Raw genomic sequence first — 21,630 nt, 5'->3', positions numbered from 1 at the left:
CGTTCCATGCATTGTGGGCTGTTTGGTAGCATCTTTGGCATCTGCCTACTGGATGCTAGTACAGTCCCCTCTACCCCCTGAGTTGTGACAACTAGAAATGTCTCCAGACTGTGCCAAATGACCCCCTTACTCCTCACACTGCCTCCTTCTTCCAGTTAAAACCACTGGTGAGGCCGGGCGCAGTGGCTCTCGCCTGTAATCCCAGCACTTTGGGAGGCTGAGGTGGGCAGATCACAAGGTCAGAAGACCGAGACCATCCTGGCTAACACGGTGAAACCCCGTCTCTACTAAAAATACAAAAAATTAGCCAGGAGCGGTGGCGGGCGCCTGTAGTCCCAGCTACTCAGGAGGGTGAGGCAGGAGAATGGCGTGAACCCGGGAGGCAGAGCTTGCAGTGAGCCAAGATCTCGCCACTGCACTCCAGTCGGGGCGACAGAGCAAGACTCTGTCTCAAAACAAAAAACAAAAAACAAAAAAAAAAACCACTGGTATAAGACATTTCAAGGTGACAAGCATGGAGAAGAAGAGAAAAGTAATGAGGAAAAACTAAACCGGCAAGATCAATAAATATGGTCGAAATAAATGAAAAAGGAGATTGACTAAACAGACCCATGGGAAATGAAACCAGGAGATAAAATCTCAAAGAAAAGTATAAAAATTGCAAAGATAAGAGGGCATAAAATCAGCTCAAAATGGATTAAAGACTTAAACCTAAAACCTGAAACTATAAAACTACTGGAAGAAAACATAGGGCAGAAGCTTCTTGCCATTGGTCTGGGCAAAGATTTTTTTGAATATGAATCATCTCAAAGCATACGCAACAAAAACAACAGTAGACAAGTGGGATTGTTTCAAAATAAAAAGCTTATGCACAGAAAAGGAAACATTCAACAGAATAAAGACACAACCTACAGAACGGGAAAGAATACTGGCAAATCATAGCATTTGATAAGGTATTAATTGCCAAACTACATAAAGAACTCAAACAACTCAACAGAAGGAAAACAAATAACGTGATTTAAATACTGGGCAGAGGACTTGAAAAAAACATTTCTCAAGGTACACACATGGCCAGTAAGTATAAAAAAATACTCAACATCACTCCTTATCATACAAATTAAAACCACAGTAAGCTATCACCTCACACCTGTTAGGAAAGCTTTTCTCAAAAAGTCAAGAGATGGCCAGGTGCGGTGGCTCACATCTTTAATCCCAGCACTTTGGGAGGCTGTGGCAGGCAGATCACCTGAGGTCGGGAGTTCAAGACCAGCCTGATCAACATGGTGATCAACTGCATCTCTACTAAAAATACAAAATTAGCTGGGCATGGTGGCGCACACCTGTAATCCCAGCTACTCCGGAGTCTGAGGCAGGAGAATTGCTTGAACCTAGGAGGCGGAGGTTGCAGTGAGCCAAGATCGTGCCATTGCACTCCAGCCTGGGCAACAAGAGTGAAACTCCGTCTCAAAAAAAAAAAAAAAGGTCAAAAGATAACAAGTATTCGTGAGGTTGCGAAGAAAGGGAGCTCTCTTGGTGGGAATGTAAAATAGTACAGCCATTATGGAAAACTGTATGGAGGTTCCCTCAAAATTAAAAATAGAACTACTTTATGATCCAGAAATCTTACTTCTTGGTATATATCCAAAGGAAATGAAGTCAGTATGTCGAAGAGATATCTGCACTGTCATGTTCATGGTTGCACTATTCATAATAGCCAAGATAAAGAATCAGCCAAAGTGTCCATTGACAGATGATTGAATAAAGAAACTGCGATGAACATATACACAATGGAGTACTATTCAGCCTTAAAAAAGATAGAAACCGTCATTTGCAGCAACATGGATGAACTTGGAGTACATTACACTAAATAAAATAAGCCAGGCACAGAAGGACAAACACTGCATCATCTTATTTATATGTGGAATCCTAAAAACTTAAATCTGAAAAGGCTGTACATTAAAAGTACCTACCACTTTTATCTGTCCATGAAAATATTTTTAAAAAATAAGTTATTATTTCGGGGGAGGATCATTCCTGAATGGAATGAACATTCCTGAATGGAACAGATAATGAACCTCAACACAGATGGAATCTGTCTTAGATGTGGATGTGGCTATGGGCACAGATGGGTGCTTCTAAGTGACTGGGGGCCAAGCCTGGCTGAGAAGCCTTTGGGTACAGAGGGGCTTTTGGGGAATGATCAGGGGTGATCAGGAGCACCAGCACTTACAGATTGTTTGACAGATGCCAGCAGCCTTGAAATGGAAAAGGATACACACACATACGTCATATCACCTCTAAACATTTCACTGAAGGAGATTTTCCCCTAAATAGAAAGATAGGGAGAAACAGTACTGAGAACAAGGCTGCATAAGTGGGACAGTCCGTGCCCACTCTCAGTTTCCTGAAATGTCACTGAAATAGGTGAGACTTAGAACTGAATGAAGTCTACTGTAAGTTATTTACCAAACCTCTTCTGTTATCCCACTAGTTACCTTTTTTGAAGAGGAAAAATAGGAGTTGAGTTTTTCTATTAAGAAAGTCTATTGAAGCTGATAAAGTGGAAAAGAGGGCATCCTTTCTGTTCTTTGATTGATGTCCTATAAGTAATCCAATGGGAAAGGGACCAGACTTTATGATCAGTCCCGTGACTATGAATCCTCTTGGTCATGGACATTTGTTTTCCACACAGGTACTCAATTTAAAGCATGAGCCAATCAGCTCATGGGCAGTAAGAAGTCCCTTGACTGTGGTGCTTCTCACATGCTTTTCCTTGCACCCTCATCCAGCTTCCCACAAGGGACACCTACATGACTTCCAGCCTGGCACCCTTTGGACAGAACTGGAACCAGCTCCATGTTGCCTGCTCCTCTCTGCTCTGATACTCCCACATACAGCTTCTTACCCTTAGCTGATCACAGGAGTTAAGGGGAACCAAGTTTGGGTGGAAATCCCAGTTACTTGCTTCCTGCTGTGGTTGTATGTGAGAGGAGAGCAATGTGGCCTCTTCCGCTTGTACCCACTGGGGTTTTTACACGTAAGCAGGCCATAAGCACAGGACTGGTGAAGCTCCATCCATCCATTGGTCCATCTATCTGTCCATCCGTCCATCCATCCATCCATCCATCCATCCATCCATCCATCCATCCATCCCTCCCTCCCTCCCTCCCTCCATCATTCATCCATCCATCCATTCATTCAACTACCTGTCTGTCCATCCATTCATTTCCATTCATCCTTCTATCTATCCATCAATTTGTCCATCTCTCCATCTGCTGACTCATTCATTTATTCATTCATTCATTCATCTATCTGTCCATCCATGCATTTGCCCATTCATCTATCCATCTAACGTTTCTTGGGTGCCCAAAATCTGCCAGTTTCTGTGTTTGGAGAGGTAAGTGACATATGGGCCATCTCTCAAATTGCTCAGAGTCTCTGAAAGAATACACTTATAAACAGAAAAGCTGGAATTAAGTTTTGGTAAAAGCTTTCATGGACACATAAACCAAATAAACCAGAGCAAGAAGAAGAATGTGATCCTTTGCATGATCTCCCAATGGGCATCCTAGAAGACACGGTCATCAGAGTGTCAGCCTGGAAGTACTACTGCTTCAGGGAGCAAACGTGGATGGAGTGTGTCCATCCAGGTCTGTGATGGGGATGTGGGATTCCTCTTCTCTGTCCCTCTAACACCTCATGCAGACACGTACCCCAACTCTCATAACCTGTGCAATGACTTCTCTTGCTGAACAGCAGCCTTGTCAGCTGCCTTTAATGACTACTACCAGACATTTCGGGAGAAATTCAAGTTGTTCAAATAAGCATGGAGACGTGACCTCCCAGAGAGGATTTGAAAATAACACATAGAAAAATGAAACTAAATATGCATTGGGATTTCTGAAACTTTTGACTACATGTATTATCTGTAGGTCCTTGAAATCTATCATTATCTTGTCTTGTAGGTTACTTTCCTCCTAGATTTTTAAAGTCATCAAAGAAATACTGATGATCCCCACTAGGAAAGGAGAAGGAAAATGAGTTATTCAAAATCAGGTACTGCGAGGACTCAGAATTACACCACTATGTACTGACAATAATTTTAAAAGAGTTAAGGGCTCTTTGATTACCAAATCACTGTCCTACTTCCTATGACATCTATAACTAGAGACCAAGATAACTCATTTTAAGTTTGTTTCACAGGACAAGAGTACCAAAGTCACACCCTCTCTAGAAGGCCTTCTCTTGAAAAATGCACAGCTTATTGGTCAGGCACCCAGACTTCAAAACCAGACTAGGACTGAGTGCAGCCCTGCCATTTCCCAGCTGTGTGACCTTGGATGAATTACCTGGCCACTCTATAGCCCAGTCATCAGTCTGTAAAATTAGGGAGAGTAATTATCTCCACTGTGTAGATAACAGAGATGGCAAGCCTTTGTTGCACCAGCAGGCCAGAGTCATGGCTGCCTTTTCTTCTCTGCTCTTTGCTTTGGGGACATGGCTGATGGTCTTAATTTCATGCCCTTGCACACTATCAGTTTTTGTGGACATCTGTAGCCAGCATTAGGGGGCTGGGGTCAAATTAGGTGTGTGAGGCAAACATGCTAAAGATGGTCAAACCTGCCACATCATTTCATTTATTTGTGGGAAGCAGCAACAATACATTGGTTTCTAAGGTCTTTCTAGAGCTGTACTTCTCCAAAAAACACTCCAGATTTTACACCTCAGGGGTCATCTGGCAATGTCTGGAGATACATTTGGTTGTGGCAACATGAGGAGGGAAGGGTTGTCACTAGTGTCTAGTGGGTGTGGGTCAGGGATGCTGCTTAACCACCTAGAGCACACAGGGCAGTCCCCTCAACAGAGAATGATTTGGTTGCAAATGTCAACTGTGGCAAGGTCAGGAAACCCCATGAGCAGAGGCCAGATCCTCAGCCTGCATGATGCCTTTTATCTTGAACATGGCAGCTGAGTAACCTCAGCCAGTAGCTCTCTCATTTTACCAGAGAGATGTACAGGAGGAAGATCAGGGTACAATGGCACATCGACCAGGGCCGAGACCCCCACTCAGCCTGAGTCTGTTCCTGTTATACTCCCCACCTCATCTCCAGCTTCAGCCGTTTGCTGCCAGAGTGAACAGATCCAATGTACAAGGATGCATTAGTGACCACGCGCACTCACTGGGATGACACATTTGGAGTTCACTTGTTAGATTTGGTTTGCGTAGTGTGTAAGGAAGAAAATGGGAAAATCCAGTCAAATAGTGTCTAATTTAAAATGCAAATCAGGGTAGAAAGGAAAAGCCCATGATGATAGCGACCATGTATCAGACAGCATTCTGCGTATTTCTGATTCAGTGTTCGCAAGAACCACACGGGGTAATCATCATCGTCACACTGTATAGATGAGGAAAGGGAGGAACAGAAAGGGTGAGTAGCCTGTTCAAGGTGACTCAGTGGGAAAGGACAGAGCTGGCATTTGAACACAGGCTCTCAGACCGCACAGGCTGCACCTGTAAAACTCCCCTCCCCCTACTCCATCACATCACAGAGAGGCCAGATGGGAGCTGGAAAGCCAAAGAGAATCTGGACTCCAGCTGGGTTCTGCCTCCTACAAGCCGTGTGGCCTGGGCTGCTTTTGTAACCTGGTTTTTGCTTCATTTTATTTTTGATTTTTAGCCAGTGGGAATTAGCAGCTGTGCCACTATCGTAAGGTTTTTGATTAAAAGAGACGATGGAGGCAGCGCACCTGACACCACTGCAAGTGAATGTTATTTGTTCTCATCATTCATAAGCCACAATGAAATGGAATCATCTCATAACTTTAGGAGGTCAGCCAGAATTGTTCACGACAACAGTGTGGAGGACACGGGACGGCACTGGGGGTTCCTCCCTCTCCCTCTTGTTTGACGTGGACTCCAGATTGAGAACCCATGTGGGGCACAGGTGGGGGTTGTCCAGGCTCATTGCAGGTCTCTCTCTACTTTCTGCTCCTTCAGGTCACGTGGTTGTGATTGAAAAGAGGAATAGAGAGATGTGAAGTGGCTGTTTAAAACAACTCCAACTGCTTCCGTGTAAATGATATGTTTGATCCTGAACTGAGAGGGTTGAGGGTCGGGAACCCTGGGCCTCCCCAGAGGCTGCTGTGGGTCTGGGAGCCAGGAATCCTCAGGAAGAACCCAAGTTGGGTCTGAAGGTGACAGTAGAGGCCACTATCCCTGAGGGAAGACAGAAGAGGGAGCAGGCAGCAGCTGGGCCGCCGAACCCTGCTGTGTGTGCACACAGTGCTAAATAAGCCTGAAGAAGCACAACAAATCACAAGGATGCCCAGAATATGATCTCTAGTTTATAGCATGAAATTTTTACTTTCCTGTTAATTGTACATTGTGTATAAGAAAAGCAGGTTCCTTTCCTAAGGAGCTTTATGATCTTATATTATGATTTTTTACTGGGGAGAATAATTAGCTTGCACATCTTTCAATTTGTCCTGTTAAGATGTTTGCACAGCAGCCATAAGAGGCTGGCCAGCCCCCTGCATTTCCATTGATCAGAGCACTCACATGGCTGGCTGTGAGCAGGCTTTTGGGGGAGAAAGTCATTTATGATTGCATCCTTCAGCACGCCGAACCCCTCCAGAAAGGGAAGGAACTTTCTGTGACTCAGAAGTAGCTTGTTGTAGTATAATCAGAGGAGAAATGCCTTTTATACAATAAAGGTGAAGCGGGAAAAAAAGGGGAAACCGCCCTCCCCCAACTACTTGACAAAAGGAATTGTCATGATGTCAGAGGACTGGTGACATGGACTTTTTGAAATGACAAATGTCTCTGCAGAAAGGCCGTTCTCAAAGGCCAACCAGTAGGTGTGTGCATCTCAACTCTTGTTATGCCACTGACACTTAGTGGTATGAGGTCCTGTTTACAGGAGTGACTGAGGCCACTGCTTGCTGTCACAACTGAAACAATTGCTTCTGGGTGCAATTTTTATTTTAACCTCAGGAATAAGTGGATGGGAAGTGCTTGGGGCAAGCCTCATGGAAAACCCTGGCCAGGGTCAGTCAGGGTTGGGGTGGTCCACCCCTGAAGGAGGGACTCAGACGGCAGGCCCCTGACTGCTGGGCACATCATTCTGTGGTTTCTTGTGTACACGTGTTCCACAGCCTGGACTGCGATAGGGCAAGAGATGCACCTGGGACACAAAATTCAAGGTGGTGACTCTCAAGCCCATGTAAATGCAAGGTCAGCCTTGTACAACAATGGAAGCAAGTGTCGCCTTAAGTTTTTCATGAGAAGTGCCTAATTTACGTCACCCTGATGTCACCTCTGATGGATTCTCAGATTGATAAATGAAAACAACTGGTCGCTCAGGAAGAAGGCATAGCAGCGGTTTCTCCCCACCCCTGCGTGTCACCATCATCTTGGGAACAAGTTTGAGCACCCCTGGCTTAAAGGCCTATTTCTTTTGGCCTGTCTGGGAACCACCTGAACATCTCTCTCAGCTCTGACGGGAGAAACATGTCGGCAGGAGAGGTCTGGATACCAATGATGGGGCCATAAAACCACCAAATGCATCCAGAGTCAGAAAAGCAGACCAGGATGGTGGCCAGTGCCCCAGCTTGGTGCCACCCCACAGCGTCACCCCCTGTCCTTGGGGCCTTGGCAAGGCTTTCACTCTGTAAGGCTAAGCTCCCTCATGTGCCAAACAGATATTCTCAGCACCCACCTGTCCCCTCCACGGGTAGACAGATAGTGGGCTCTGCTGCAGGAACCGCCTCCGTTTGGACCCCACCTACACCTTTCCCAGCAGCGTAACCACAAGCAGGTCACCCAACTTTGGCAGGCCACGCTTCCCCTCCATTAAGTGGGATTAATAATGAGAGCAACTACTCACAGGGCTGTGCCAAAATTTTAATGCAGTAAGGCAAGAAAATGCTTGGAACGGTGCAAGTGCCTTGTGCATAGCATATGCTCAATAAATGCTAGCTGTTATTACTACCAGTTTTAATGTTCATAAACTCAACCTTCTGCCAAAGAGCACCAAGATCATTTCTGCACTGCTACATGATGAGAGAGGCAGACATTTCTTTCTTTTTCTTTTTTTTTTTTTTTTAATCTTCATACATGCCCAGTTCCTGGAACAGCTTTGGGGCCATGTTCTTGAGGTTGGTGGAGATAGCTTTCCTGTCCCTAGCCTCCCTTCAGTGGCATTTTCAGAGTTACGTTTTACTTATTGACTTCCTCTATGTGTCCATTGCTTTATACATATTATCTCAAATCCTCTTGACAACCATGCAAAGTAGGGCTCATTCCCCTTGTTTACAGATGAGAAACTTGGGGCTCTGTGAGGTTCGATAAATGGCTGAAGTTCACACAGGTGGTGGATGCTGGGGACAGGGAGAAACCAATTCCTCAATTCTAAAGCCCACAGGCTTCCTGCTCCCCCACCCCACCCCTGTGCTTAGGCCTGTCTTCCTCCTGGCCTCCCTATCAAAGGCAACTCGTAGAAGATGACCCTGGTGATAAAGAAAACATGATTCCTCCAGGAGCTGAGTGGAGTTTACACTTCAACATGGACTGAAGCCTCCAGGGTAAGAAATAAAGGTCTGCAGAGAGAAGCTACGTCCTGGTAAGCAGAGACATGACATTTGTTGGTATCTAGGAATTTTTTGATTCAAATTGGGGTGCCCATGGAGGGGTAGGAAAAACAACTAGTGCTTTTAAAATTTCATTTTAATTTCTATTTGGAGGATGTATTTCATAATGCACATACTGTAATTATATCAATACAGGAGTACAGCATATAATTTATAAGGAAATAACCATGCATAGATAGTGGGGCATGTGAAACCATATTTACTGATAGGTGGCAAGATCAAGAGTCTGGAAATGGCTGATGGTGAGCATTTCAGCAGTTTATGCTACACCTAGAGAAGTTTCCTTGAATTCAGCACATCCTGGGGAGAAGTCCCAATGGATTCCCTAAGCATGTGAATTTTGAATGCTGGCCTCTGTGTGTGTGCATGTGTGTGTGTGTGTGAGAGAGACAGAGAGAGAGAGAGAGCGACCTTTATTTCTCCTGAGGCCACTTCTGAGCTTTGAATCAGGAGTGATGTGAGCATAAATATCCCTGATGGGAATTATAGTTTGGGTTCCAATTTTTATACAAAGATGAAATCTCCCACTTCCAAGGGCTCCTTCCAGAGCTGAAGCCTGGCAGCCTTGACCAAGGCCATCTCTGAACCCTCTGCATGGAGGTGCACATTGGCTGTTGTGTTCATCCAGATTTTGCCCTAGACCCTCATCAAAACCAACCTGGTTAATTGTAACATTGCCTAAGGAGCCAGGTGCGCAGGCACATGGCGGGTGCTTAACCAAGGTGGTGCTGGATTTGGGGTAAGAGAACATCCAAAGGGCAGCAGGGGCTGGTTACTCCTATGGCAATTGCATTTCTAACACAGCCTAAGGACGTTCTTAATGACTTGGGGATTCATACACATTGCCCTGCCTAATGAGTTCACAAGGTGAAGGGATTTAACCTGTAAAGGATTGTGGTATCTGAGCAATGCAAAGGGGAATTGAGGAGGATTAGGAGAAGTGTCTGCTAGTTATGTGGACGCTTGAATGGAATCCACCTCATAAATTCAGTGTCTGCAAAACTGTGGGTAACAGGAGCTGAGAAGACCTGGTTTCTCATTCTGACTCAGGCACCAACCAGTTATGGAACCCTGGGCCAGTGAACCTCTCTGGTGCCCTAAGGTAGAGAGATGTGTAAAAATCACTCCAGCCAAATATTCTGCTTTTCCTTTCTAGCAGTTTAAAAATATTTGTAATTACAGTTTTAACAAATAGTTACATAATTTTTAGATGTCAACTGAAACGATATAGAACTACATATATATAACTCTCTATATAACTCTATAACACAGCACATAACACTTAACAAAGCATCATGTAGACCAATGTCTTATAGTTCATATGTCTCATGGTTCATTTATTTTTTTTAACAGATTTATTCACATCTGTAATACAATTAGTTCTTTGTTTTGAATACAACCTGGAGGGAAGCATATGGGAGACACAGTCTTTAAAAAAAAAGATGAAGTAATGATATGGAATGACTGACAGTTGGATAGAATTTTCATTGTCGGCACTTTTACTTCTTTATATGACACTGCGCCTTTCACAGTGCTAATATTTGTTTAAGGTTGCTTAACGTTGTTCCTCTCCTCTAGAACATCGGAAGTAAAAGCCATTCTGATCTTTAGAAACAGTAGAATCAATAACAATAAATAATAATAAAATAGCAGCCTGAGTTTCTGTTCCTACCCGTTGATGCCTAAATAATTTCATTTTCACCCATTCACCCATTCGTTACACGAAAGGGGCTGGGATAAGAGAGAACACTCCTGAAGAGAAGAACTACTTTTTCTCCTCCTTTTAGTTCCTCCTCACTCTTGCATGGGTTTTATACACATATGTGGTTTCAGATTTTATGAATTCTATACTTTCAAAGTGGGTGAATGTCAAGTTCAGCTGTGACTGTTAGCGAGCTGGATGAAGCTGCCCAGATGCAGCCTGCAGATGGTATGGAATGAGGGGCTCGGTGCACAGAGTTCAAAGGGCAAAAAGAAGCTCTGTAAGAAAGTGCAGCAAACTGTGGTTGGTGTTAAAACTGCTCCTGGAAAAAATGGCACCAAAACCAATATATCTTAGTTAACCTAAATTATCTTTTGCACGTTCTGGGGGCATTAATAAGAAACAAACATTGATAGCTACATATATTACAAAATTTTGCACAGAAAAAGGGAAAGTGCTTCTCTCTTGAGCAATGAGTGCCACTCTGACAATTTTAGTCTTCCTTAAAAATTTTACCCATGATGGGCCAGGCGCAGTGGCTCACACCTGTAATCCCAGCACTTTGGGAGGCTGAGGTGGGCGGATCACAAGGTCAGGAGATTGAGACCATCCTGGCTAACACAGTGAAACCCCATGTCTACTAAATATACAAAATTGGCCGGGCGTGGTGGCACGTGCCTGCCTGTAATCCCAGCTACTCAGGAGGCTGAGGCAGGAGAATGGCTGAACCCGGGAGGTGGAGATTGCAGTGAGCTGAGGTAGGGCCACTGAACTCCAGCCTGGTGGCAGAGTTAGACTCATCTAAAACAAAAACAAAAACGAAAACAAAAACAAAAGCCAACAACCAAAACTCACCCACGATGGACTGTGACTATGGAATACCCAGCGGTGTGTTCAGAGTTCTGACTTCTGTTTGCTCTTTTTAACATACCCCCCATCTGGCAAGCTAACTGCTGCAAGATTTTTTGGGTCTTTCTCTAGGATCTACTAACAATGAAAAACATATATATGAAAACCTACACATTTTCTTTCAGAAGTCTATGAGAGCCGATCAAGACCAATGTACCTCCCCAGGAGAGGAGATGACAGAGGCTGCTCTGTGGTGTTGCTCTCAGGCTATATTTGATTTATTGCTCAAATCTTATTGTTTCATTCTCCATCCAAGACTAGCAAAGTTTTTTTGAGAAGTCACAGTCTCTACAGAGGGTATTCGAACGCCCAGGAGCAAAAGTTGGATGTTGGCAAAGAAAGTAAAAGTAGAATCTTTGCCACATGTTGGAGCTGCATAGTTCTCTTTCCCAATGGACATGTTTCAAGACTGAACACGTTGAGTATTTGATTTAGAATCAATTTAACATGAACTTCGCATTTACGCAAAGCAGCATCAGTCTTGAAATCAGCAGAGCCATCGAGCAAGCCCAACTAGCAAACTGAGATTTCTATTTGAGATGACTTTTTCCATTTGGGGCCCCAAAAATGTCTTGGGGAACTCACTGCTTAAAAAGAAGTCCATCAAAAAACAGACACATATGGACCATGGAATGGGAGGGCAGCGCTGCATACAAAATCAACAATTCTCTAAATGAACACCGATCTTGCAGAAAAACAAAATGAAAGCAAAACAAAAAGAAATTTCTAATTTCAAGAGAAAAACTGAATAACGACTTTCTTTTCATTCATCCTTTCTTTCTTTCTTTTTTTTTTTCTTTTTTTTTTAATGAAGCAATGACTTTCTCAGGCAGAAAGACTTGCATCCACGCAGAGGAAATAGACAGGGCCAGTAATTACAAAGCAAAAAGCATCTGTAACTTGCAGAAAGTCAACGTATGAATAAGTGTTTATAGCCAGATAGAGGGCAATTCTCTGGTTACCTGTTTTTCACATTTCTATCAGAGATCAAATCATCTTTAGGGAAATTTGTGGAGGGCCATTTGAAAGAAAGTTTTCCTCTTTTGTAGAAAAGAATTCTCTTAAAAATTAAAACAAGTTTGGGAGGCTGGGTGATGGAGTTTTGAGAATTTAAAAGAGTGAGGAAGATGGGGGGGGGCATGGGAAGCAACTATTTCCAGCTGCGAGAAATCTATCACCCTCACAGCAAGGTGCCGTGGCTCTGATGCAAGCAACATTCCCATAGATACAGGCTGCCTGGTTTTCTGTTGCTCATTCTAAGGTGAGGAGAGGCTCAAGTGTGATTTGCGGCTTTGACACTGAAAAAAGGTGTGAACTTCGATCCATTTAACCAGCCCCCTGCCCCACCTCATCCCTTCTCCTATCCATTTTGCTTTCAGTGGGTCAAGAATAAATATTCCCCCCTGGCATCCATCTGCAAATTCCAAGAGGGACTGAAGGAAGAACTTAAAGTTTCTCTGCATGTGTTTCCAAAGCCCAGCTGGCACAGAAAACAAATGATACAAAATATGGCTGAGAAAGCACAGCCTATCTTTGTCACCAGGTCTGGCAGATACGGCTCTGGGCTCACAAGACATCTGCTCCCAGCCACCTTCCTCTCTGCTTCCCTCCACTCTCCAGGCTGGAAAGTGACAATTCCATTGTCCTCAGTTCCCTCCAGCCAGAGGCTTGTGACCTCATTGTGGCCTAAGCAATATGTCAGCAAAAGTTTGCAGAGAAGGGCTTCCCTTCCTGAATAAAAATACCAGGCCCCACAAGGAGGAGTTGAGGCCTCCCATGTCCTTTCTGCCTGGACAGATCAGAGGTGCAGGCCATCGCTCCCTGGCCTCAGCATGGTGGGCCCAAAACATAGGAGTGTCCTGCACCCCACCGTATCAGCCTGGACTGCTCACTTCAGAACTCCTGTACACCACACAGACCAGTGCCCGTCTGCTCAAGCCACTGTGCTCAGCTTTTCCCTATGTGCAGGCAAACATAATTTTCATGGGTAAACCTGAGCAAGAGCTTTACTTTCTTTCTGTCATTGCAATAAAATACATAATTTCTGTCATGTTTCGGATTTAGTGTTTATTCCTCCACCTTGGCTCCTTTCTGGCATCATTACTCAGTGTCATTGCAAGATGGGGGAGGGAGAGAAAGAGAGAGATTCAGAGAGCAAAGAGAGCACAGGACGTGTCTCCCCAGCAAAGAGTGAAGCCTGTGCAAGTGAGAGGAGTGTGTCTGAGCTTATTCTCCCAGCATGTTGAAGACGACAGGAGGTTTTGAGCCCTGTTTTGTGTTCAGGAGCCAGCCTGTGGTCTCTTAAAGCACTCCCTGATTGTGTTCATGGTCAGCAAAGATCTCAAAGGAAATGCTCCCTTTTTACCACTCCAGGACATCCTAGTTATTATATTTTTTGAGGGGGAAAAAGCCAAAAAAGACATAACTCTTCTGCTTGGCTGGAGGCTTAGCGAAAAGGCTAAAGAAGGGGACTAGTGGCATCTGATGGGGAGGAACAGAGGAGGCCGAGAAACAAGAGTTGCAGAAAAAGTGTTCTGTACATTGTAATGTCTATTCAGGCACCAGAGTAGCTTCTGAAGATTTCTTGAAAAATGGGAGTTGGAGAAAACAATTGCAAAAATGAGGGAAAGTATCTTGCATGTGTGAAATGATAGGAGAACTATTTTCTAACAGAAAATAAAATATTTTTAAGTGGCTTTGTGTTGTTAAGAAGATTTGTGATGTGTTTTATAGTACCTCTTTCCGATGCATGTAAAGATTTCCAACAGGAACTTGGTAATTTGGATGCAAGCTTGTCTAGAATATTATTAGCCCATTTTGCAGAACTCAAATGAGACACAAAGACATCTATTGACTCATCTAGGTCACTAGGAAGTTACCTGAGAAACTGAAAATTTGCTTGAGTTTCCTGTGTGGGCCTCCTCTGCTGCCTCCAACAAGACAAGCCATCAAAGCTACCTTCATGTCTGGGCTTTGACAAAGAACATGATCACAAGTGTCCCCAAGGAGCAGGGGAAATGGGAGTCTCTCACAGGCCCAGAGAACCTGCTCATAGTTACACAGGAAAAATGGCTTTTTCCTTAAGAAGAGGCTCGGAGAAAATAAAGCTACACCAGCAGTCTCAATGAAGAGAGACATCTCTGTTGTCCTTGTGTGTTCAGACCAAAGACTTAGCATGACATCGTGCCCCAACTAGCCTCCGTATTTAAAATCAAAACTTGTTAAGCTGAATTTCATAAAGGGCTCTTGCTCTTTCTCCACAAGGCAGGAAGGCTGACCTGCTGTTGAAAAGCCTTTAGGGTAAGTTACCCACCGCCATCCATGCCCATGTGGGATCCTGCAGCTCTAACTTTGCCCAGGCTGTACTCTCAGCCTAGATCACTCTTCCTTGTTTTCTTTGTTCCCACCTTCCCCTCCTCCAACTCCTGTGCCCCTCTCTCCAGCGAGCCTCCCGTAATGTCCTCCAGGGCATTGTGACCTCTCCCTCCCTAGAGCAGACAGGGGTTGACGGGCTGCCATCTTAGATAACTGAACATTGATAGCCACCGTTCAGATTTATTGCTTACTTTATATGGCTGGGCGAAGCACCTTACACAGATTAATTCGGACCACACAGCTACCTTAATAACAGGTACCATTGCTACCCTTACTCTGCAGATGAGGAAACTAAGGCTCAAGAGAGAAGTTCTATATGCTATTTGATGAAAGTCAGAAAAAAGTAAAGAAAGAAAAGGCCATCACTGTGTCATCTGAGCACATTCCCTGCACGCACCTCCTGTCATTGCTTTCTCTAATATCAGGTGCTCTTATTCCTCCAGACTCTTCCCTCTAGGCCTTGGGCTCCTTATTAAAGTCTGTGTGTGCACAGCAGCCGTGCAGCCCTCCTCTGTCCCAGCATCTCACCAGGCTTGATTTCTCAGTAAAGGGCTACATCTTTTCTGAGCACACCTTTCGGATCTATTTTGAGAGAATGTAGGAACGTCTCAGCTACTCATTTGCTTTCAAAAGCTCAAAAACGCTCCTTGCCATTCAGAATCGGGTCAGCTGCTGCTTCCAAAGGTGCTTCTGCTACTGGTTGCTCTGTGACCCTGTGCTCGGTGTGTGAGCAGCTGTGGGGCCTCCTACAGCCCCCTAAACCCCACTAGCAAAGTGAGTCTGAAGTACAAAGACAATCCTCCTCAAGAAAGCAGAGCCAAGAGATAGTTTCTTTGGGGGAACCGCCGTTTGCTCTTTTAACACTTAAACATTTCAAAATTACTTGTCATTTTCTAAAGCTTCTTAGCGTGCAAAAAGTCTAAATGGCAAAGGCATGATTGTGAGTTTAGATAGTTTTATCACACATTTTTTTTATAGTTTCAAAATGTATGGGCAGTTTCAGATGTGAAACTCCATCTCACAAATGAGGAACTAGAGTCTCATTCTTCAACATCCAGGAGAGCAGCCAGGATGCCCCATCCCACAGTTTCCTTGTGGGCCAGGGTGAGTCAGATTTGCTGAGACCCACTGTTAGGAACTGCACTGTGTCTCCCCAGAATTAATACATTGAAGTCCTAACCCCAAAGTGCTCATAATTTGACTCTATTTGGACAGAGGGTTTTACAATGATGTCATTAGGCTACCCCAATACAATGCAATTAGTATCCTTATAAGAAGAGATTAGGATACAGCACACACAGAGGAATAACCATGTGATGAAACAGGGAGAAGGCAGCTTTCTGCAAAACCAAGGAGAGAGGCCTCACTAGAAACCAGCCTTGCCGACACCTTGATCTCAGACCTCCAGCCTGCCTCCAGAACTGTGCGAAAATACATTTCTGTGGCTTAAGCCTGAACTCTTAAGATATTCAGATCTTCAGTTCAGGCAAGCCAGAAGAAGTGTCTTAATAAATATTCTTCTGAAAAGAGCGGCAAGCTGATGCTTAGAGAAGAACTTACTTTATATATGCAGCTTTGTACTCGGCAATTCCCTTTGAAAGACTGCTTCAGTGGAGTAAACTTGAACCACTGAGAAGGCAAGCAGGGAGTCAGTCTCGCTGAGATTTTTACCTGTGGTTCTAGGAACGCAGAGGCATGTGAGTGTTCAGGCTTTGCATAGACCACTAAGCCACTTCTAAGAACAAGGCTACCTGAGCCATTTTGCAAAAATATGTACATGCCGAGGCTTTTCCTCTCCACACCTACCTCAACTCTTTCTGCCAACACACTGCACTTTTCAAGGGAACCCAAGTTTGGGTTCAGCAAGAATTTTACATTGCACACCATGTGTGATAATTCCAGGAAATTTCAATCGCATCTTGTCTTCTTTCCTAAGCAAATTCGGTGGGAACCTGGTGTGGTGTGATAGAAAAAGCCCCGAGTTTTCTGTGGTAGACCACATCAATTTCATGTGCCAGTCTCTCAGACTCCGGCTTGCCTCTCTCAAGGAAGGGAACAATGGTTTGCTTGGGTTCACTCCTCTCTTTCCCCCCATTTCCACATGGGTATCTGGCTCAAAATGAGTTACAGGTTTCCTTCTGTGAGAATTGCATGGGCTGATAAAGTACCATCCCGGGAAGAAAACAAAGATGCTGTCTTCCCTTTCGGCTCACAGTTGCCGTTGGGGAGGGAACACACGTTGTAAATTATAGGCAGCCAGAAGTGACCGCATTGACCACTGCGAGTGGCCCAGCTATGGCAACAGGCTGAGAACTCTGGGGCAGAGCCATTTGTTGGCAGGGATGGTGGTTCTTCTAGCATCAGGCTCTAAGATGATGACCAAACGGTACCAAAAGAAATGATATTTTGCCACCTCTCTGGCTCTGGTGAATGATGTGGACAGCTAACCTGGACAATTTAAACCTTTCTGTTGATGGATCACTTGGATGCAATTAACCAGGAAATTGCCAAGATTTCACCTGGCCCTCTGATAGCAAATCTCAATATTATATTATCAAATTAGAGATTCTAAAGAACCCTGAGTTCCTTTCACTGAAAGGAAGGAGTGGAAAAACCTTTCCAGATTAGCCCTTTTGAGGCTTGTTGCGAGCTTAGTCCCCTCCCTACACTGCCCCCATGAAAACTAACCGACCCTCGTTCCTAATCAAGGGCAGGTCAGCGGAGTGTCCATTGGGCACAGGAGCCCTGGGCTTGTCTGGGAGACAGCGGCACTCCTGCTATTTCCTGATGTCTGCACAGGTCACCGTGTCCCTCACCATCTTTGCTGTTGGCCAGTAAGGAGAGCCCAGGGGCCAGCACTGCACACTGAAATCCAATCAACTGCTCAATGGAATGCTTAAAAATTTCCGGAATCTGCCTTCCTGAGTTGATAAAATAGGAAACAATACACGTTCCGAGGGAGTATTGAAAGTGGAGTAAAGTCAGGAAGATCTTTTCTTCTGTTATTCAACAAATATTGCTTCCTCTGCTTGTTAGCAGCCCAGAGGAAACGCAGCCAGGGAGCCGTTTGCAGCTTTTTACCAGTGGCCGGTGTGTCTGTGCTACCAACAGAACGACGCTACAAGACTAGTGACTAATGCATGTCTGCATGATTCAACTTCACTAAAATTCCCTCTGCTGCCAGTAAAGAAGCACTTGAAAACTCTTTAATTTGAAACTTGAGCTTGGTTAACGACTTGCTTTCTTCTCTTTCCCTTTAATTTCTCTCTTGCCATCCCCAACACACACACACACACACACACACACACACACACACACACACACACACGCTTTCTCTCTCTCGTCAAGTTTTTTTAATATCAGGGACCCGGAAACACAGAGCCCTGTGCATTCACAATAGCATTTGCTGTGATAAAGTGACTGGCAAACCCTCTGCATTCCCCTGCTCACTTAGCTGTATGAATAAATAATGAGTCACAGATACTATTTGGGTGCTCAAGAGAGTCTGTAGCCAGAAAATTAATTATTCTCCTATCCCAGCCCACTCCATCTCGGCTTTGCCAAACCATCAAGAAACACTTTGCAGGCACTGGTCAGAGTGCGTGCCCCGACGCACACGGCAATGCCTTTGTGACATTTTATGTTATTATTTTTGTTTGTTTAAGCACAGCCCTCTTTTACCACGAAAGATACACAAAACACACAGGCACACACACACTCACACACTCACAGCTCAACCACAGCTTTGTGCATTTCAAGAGGCTGGTTTCAAAAATGGAGACAGGTTTTCCACCCTGGCTGTTCCTATTCATAAGCCTGTAATCTAACAACTTCAGCTGTGAGAATGCTTAACTTAGGAACCTTCTTCATTGCCGTTTTCCAGAGAGACCTCAGTATGCCACAGTCTGCTTCCTTTCTCTCTTGAAAGATGCTGGCCGTCTGTTTGCATTGAGGCTACAAGGAAAATTACAGCACAGCCCCGTGCTGATGATTTTAACCTAACCAAGTCTGTCAGGCTCCTGTACTCTCTGCCTTGTAGAGACAGCTGCCTTGCCACTTTGGCCCTGAAGTCCCCAGGCTGGTGCAAGGCTATCTGAGAGCCTCCACCTCCTGCCCCACACTGGCACCAGCCCTCCTGGCTGGCTCTGTGCATGTGCCTGCTAAGCCCCAGGGCAGGCTGCATTCTGGGCCACACAGCATGCCGAGTTCAGGATAACTCAGACACAGTCATTCTGGGCAAGGGACAGCAAACTAAAACCCAGTGAGCTTCGTGCAAGCTTCGTAATCTCTAAGCCTTTAAACAAGACCAGCACAACTTACTCACACTTGACAAAGTTCTCACGCACCGACTGAACACTCCAACAGCGTAACTAAGTATTTATTAAAACATTTCTGAAGAGCTTCCATCTGATGAGTAAGTAATCCAATAGCCTTGTAATCATATGCCTCAGTTTGAATTCCTCCCACAAACCAGACAGGGAACCGGCAGGCACCGAGGTATCTCTGCACCGAGGTGAAACAGGCTGCCATTTCATTACAGGCAAAGCTGAGCAAAAGTAGATATTACAAGACCAGCATGTACTCACCTCTCATGAAGCACTGTGGGTACGAAGGAAATGACTCAAATATGCTGTCTGAAGCCATCGCTTCCTCCTGAAAATGCACCCTCTTCTGAAGGCGGGGGACTCAGTGATTTCTTTTACCTTCAGAGCGAAAACCAAGACAGGTCACTGTTTCACCCTCACCCTTCTAGCCCTACATCTCTCTTTCTTTTCCCCCCTGCTGGATACCTCTGGGACTCCCAAAGCCCTATTAAAAAATGCACCTTTGTAAAAACAAATATTCAAATTGTTAAAGATTAAAAAAAAAAAAAAGAAAGCCAGCGCCGCCTTGGCTGTGGGTTGGTGATGCTTACCACGCTGCGAAACCCTGTGGTTTGCATTCAGTGTGATTCGTCCTGCCTGCTGACCACTGTGCTGGGTTCAGACTTCTGACACTGCCAGGCTACCCAACTTGTGGTTCTGTGGTTGTTTATGAGGCCCAAAGAAGTTTTCACACAACCCAAATTACAAATTTAACTGTTCCCCTTTCCACAGCCCATCTCAATTGGTTCTTGCCGATCACGTGACTTCAGTGATGTCAATTTTTTTTTTTTCCTTTCTGAGCAATGCCCTTCCTTCCCTCCACCTGCCCTCCCCCAGGCTGTGCAAGAAAATAGCCGAGTAGACTTTGCAAGAGGGGGGATGTAGAAAAAAGTGACTCAGTCACTTATTATATCTCAATGGTCTTTGCTGATTTAGTACAACTCGGCTCCTGTTGTTATTTGTGGTTTTTGGAACTACTGATTATTTTGATAAAGATTTCATTGCTGCTTATTCAATAGTAATTCAACACTGGCATCAAGCCGCTGCTCCAACAGGATGTGGATCCCGTCATTTAAAATGCTAGGCATCAGCTCCGGGAGAGTTAAGTGCTTGGTAAAGTCTATCATGGCATAAGTGAAACTATAAAAGGGAAAAATAAATAAAAAGAAATATTTTCGTGAGAGTCTGACCCCTACAACGGGCTGGCAACTCACAGGTATTTTAAAGCCCGGGAAAGGAAAAGAATTTTACTTTTGAAATAAAAAGACTATTTTAATGACACTAAAATTATGTGGTTTTATTCCCCCTAAATGGACAACTTTAGTATGTATCTCAGTAAAGAGATAAAATCATAGTACACTCTTAACACACAGACACACACACACACACAGACACACACACGCAAATTAGGAAGCTAAAGGAAAACAAAGCAAAGAGAATTTCTGTATTTGGGACAAAGCAGTGGTTATCTGCAGCTGTTTATTTGTGTTGTCACTTAGGAAGGCTCCCTGCATTGCCTTTCTCCAGTTCAATTCAAATGAATAGGCTAATTTACACCTGTAGGTAAAACTACACTTTGAGCACATGAGGATCTCACAATAGAAGGGGAACCAGGAGAAGATGCTTCTCCTGGGGCTGACTAATGAATATTATATAGCGTGTCCTCTACCTTAGAAAGACATGCCTGTTTGAAGATGCTAAAAATGGGACAATTTTGTAAGTGGGCAAACCACTGTGGTCACACGTATTTCATTTTTGGGCCCCACTGGCTTTACTTGCTGACAAACAAAACGTCATTTTGTTTTGTAGTTCCAAGATGAAGAAAGACTTATTTTCCTAATTAACTACCTTATTCATTCTGCTCTGCTCTGCCTATATCCGCCATAGTACTCTGTGCACGTGAAATTTCGACACAGAGGGTCAAGAGAACCTGCGTGATGATGGCTTGTAAATGCCAGTCCTGGATTCTAAGTAGCCAGCACAGGACTTCAGAAAAGCTGAACTCCCACAACACTCCCTCGGTTTTCCCTCATCCACTTAATCACACACACAAAGACACACAATGATAGCAGCTTCCATGGCACAAGCCTTTCAAAAGGAACAGACACAATTTTTACTTACTCCTGTTTTGACTAAAGCAGGAATTGAAACTCAACAGACCGCTTTCTCTTACACTTGTGAGAAGTTAGCTGGCCACATGTTGACACTCTGCTAACATCTAAAAAAGAATAATAATGCTACATCTCCTTTATGAGGCTCGTGAATCTTTAAATGTGATGCGTGTTTCATACTCCTCAGTGCAAATCCCCTGTGAACACAATGAACATAATGGGCCTGTGTTGTTACCCTCCCTAATAAAGTCAAGCCTGAGTTGAACCCCAAACCGGGTTCATTTTTCTCTCCCACACTTAATATTCCCTGGAAGGGCCCTAAGAGCTGAGGATTGTAACGTGCAGCTGCCACTGCAGAGTCAACTCACACTTCATAATGACTTAGCAATTCAAGGGGCCGTGCAGAATATCCTTGGGAGATTTAATATTAGAAACTCCTCAGATGCTTTCAGCCTTAGGCGTACAGATGCTTGGGAGGAGGGCTTGGATGTGGCAGTGAATGGCCCGAATTCTCAACTTT

At 44.4% G+C, this 21,630-nt stretch overlaps 1 protein-coding gene across 1 annotated transcript in view; it reads right to left on the bottom strand.

Annotated features, from left to right (window-relative positions):
* The window catches only part of RUNX1 (runt-related transcription factor 1), a gene marked incomplete at its 3' end in the record, with an annotated part of 257,544 nt that extends 238,041 nt beyond the window's left edge, over window positions 1-19,503 (bottom strand). The window contains exon 1 of the mRNA XM_011950027.1: window positions 19,222-19,503. Within this exon, the coding sequence (XP_011805417.1) occupies window positions 19,222-19,279 (58 nt within the window). The remainder of the gene's footprint in view (window positions 1-19,221) is intronic.
* Between the last annotated feature and the right edge of the window lie 2,127 nt (window positions 19,504-21,630).

The sequence above is a fragment of the Colobus angolensis genome, unplaced genomic scaffold, assembly GCF_000951035.1.
Source record: "Colobus angolensis palliatus isolate OR3802 unplaced genomic scaffold, Cang.pa_1.0 Scaffold300, whole genome shotgun sequence".
Lineage (NCBI taxonomy): Eukaryota > Metazoa > Chordata > Mammalia > Primates > Cercopithecidae > Colobus > Colobus angolensis.
Note: the sequence above shows the minus strand (reverse complement) of the source record. Positions and strands in the feature narration are given on the sequence as shown.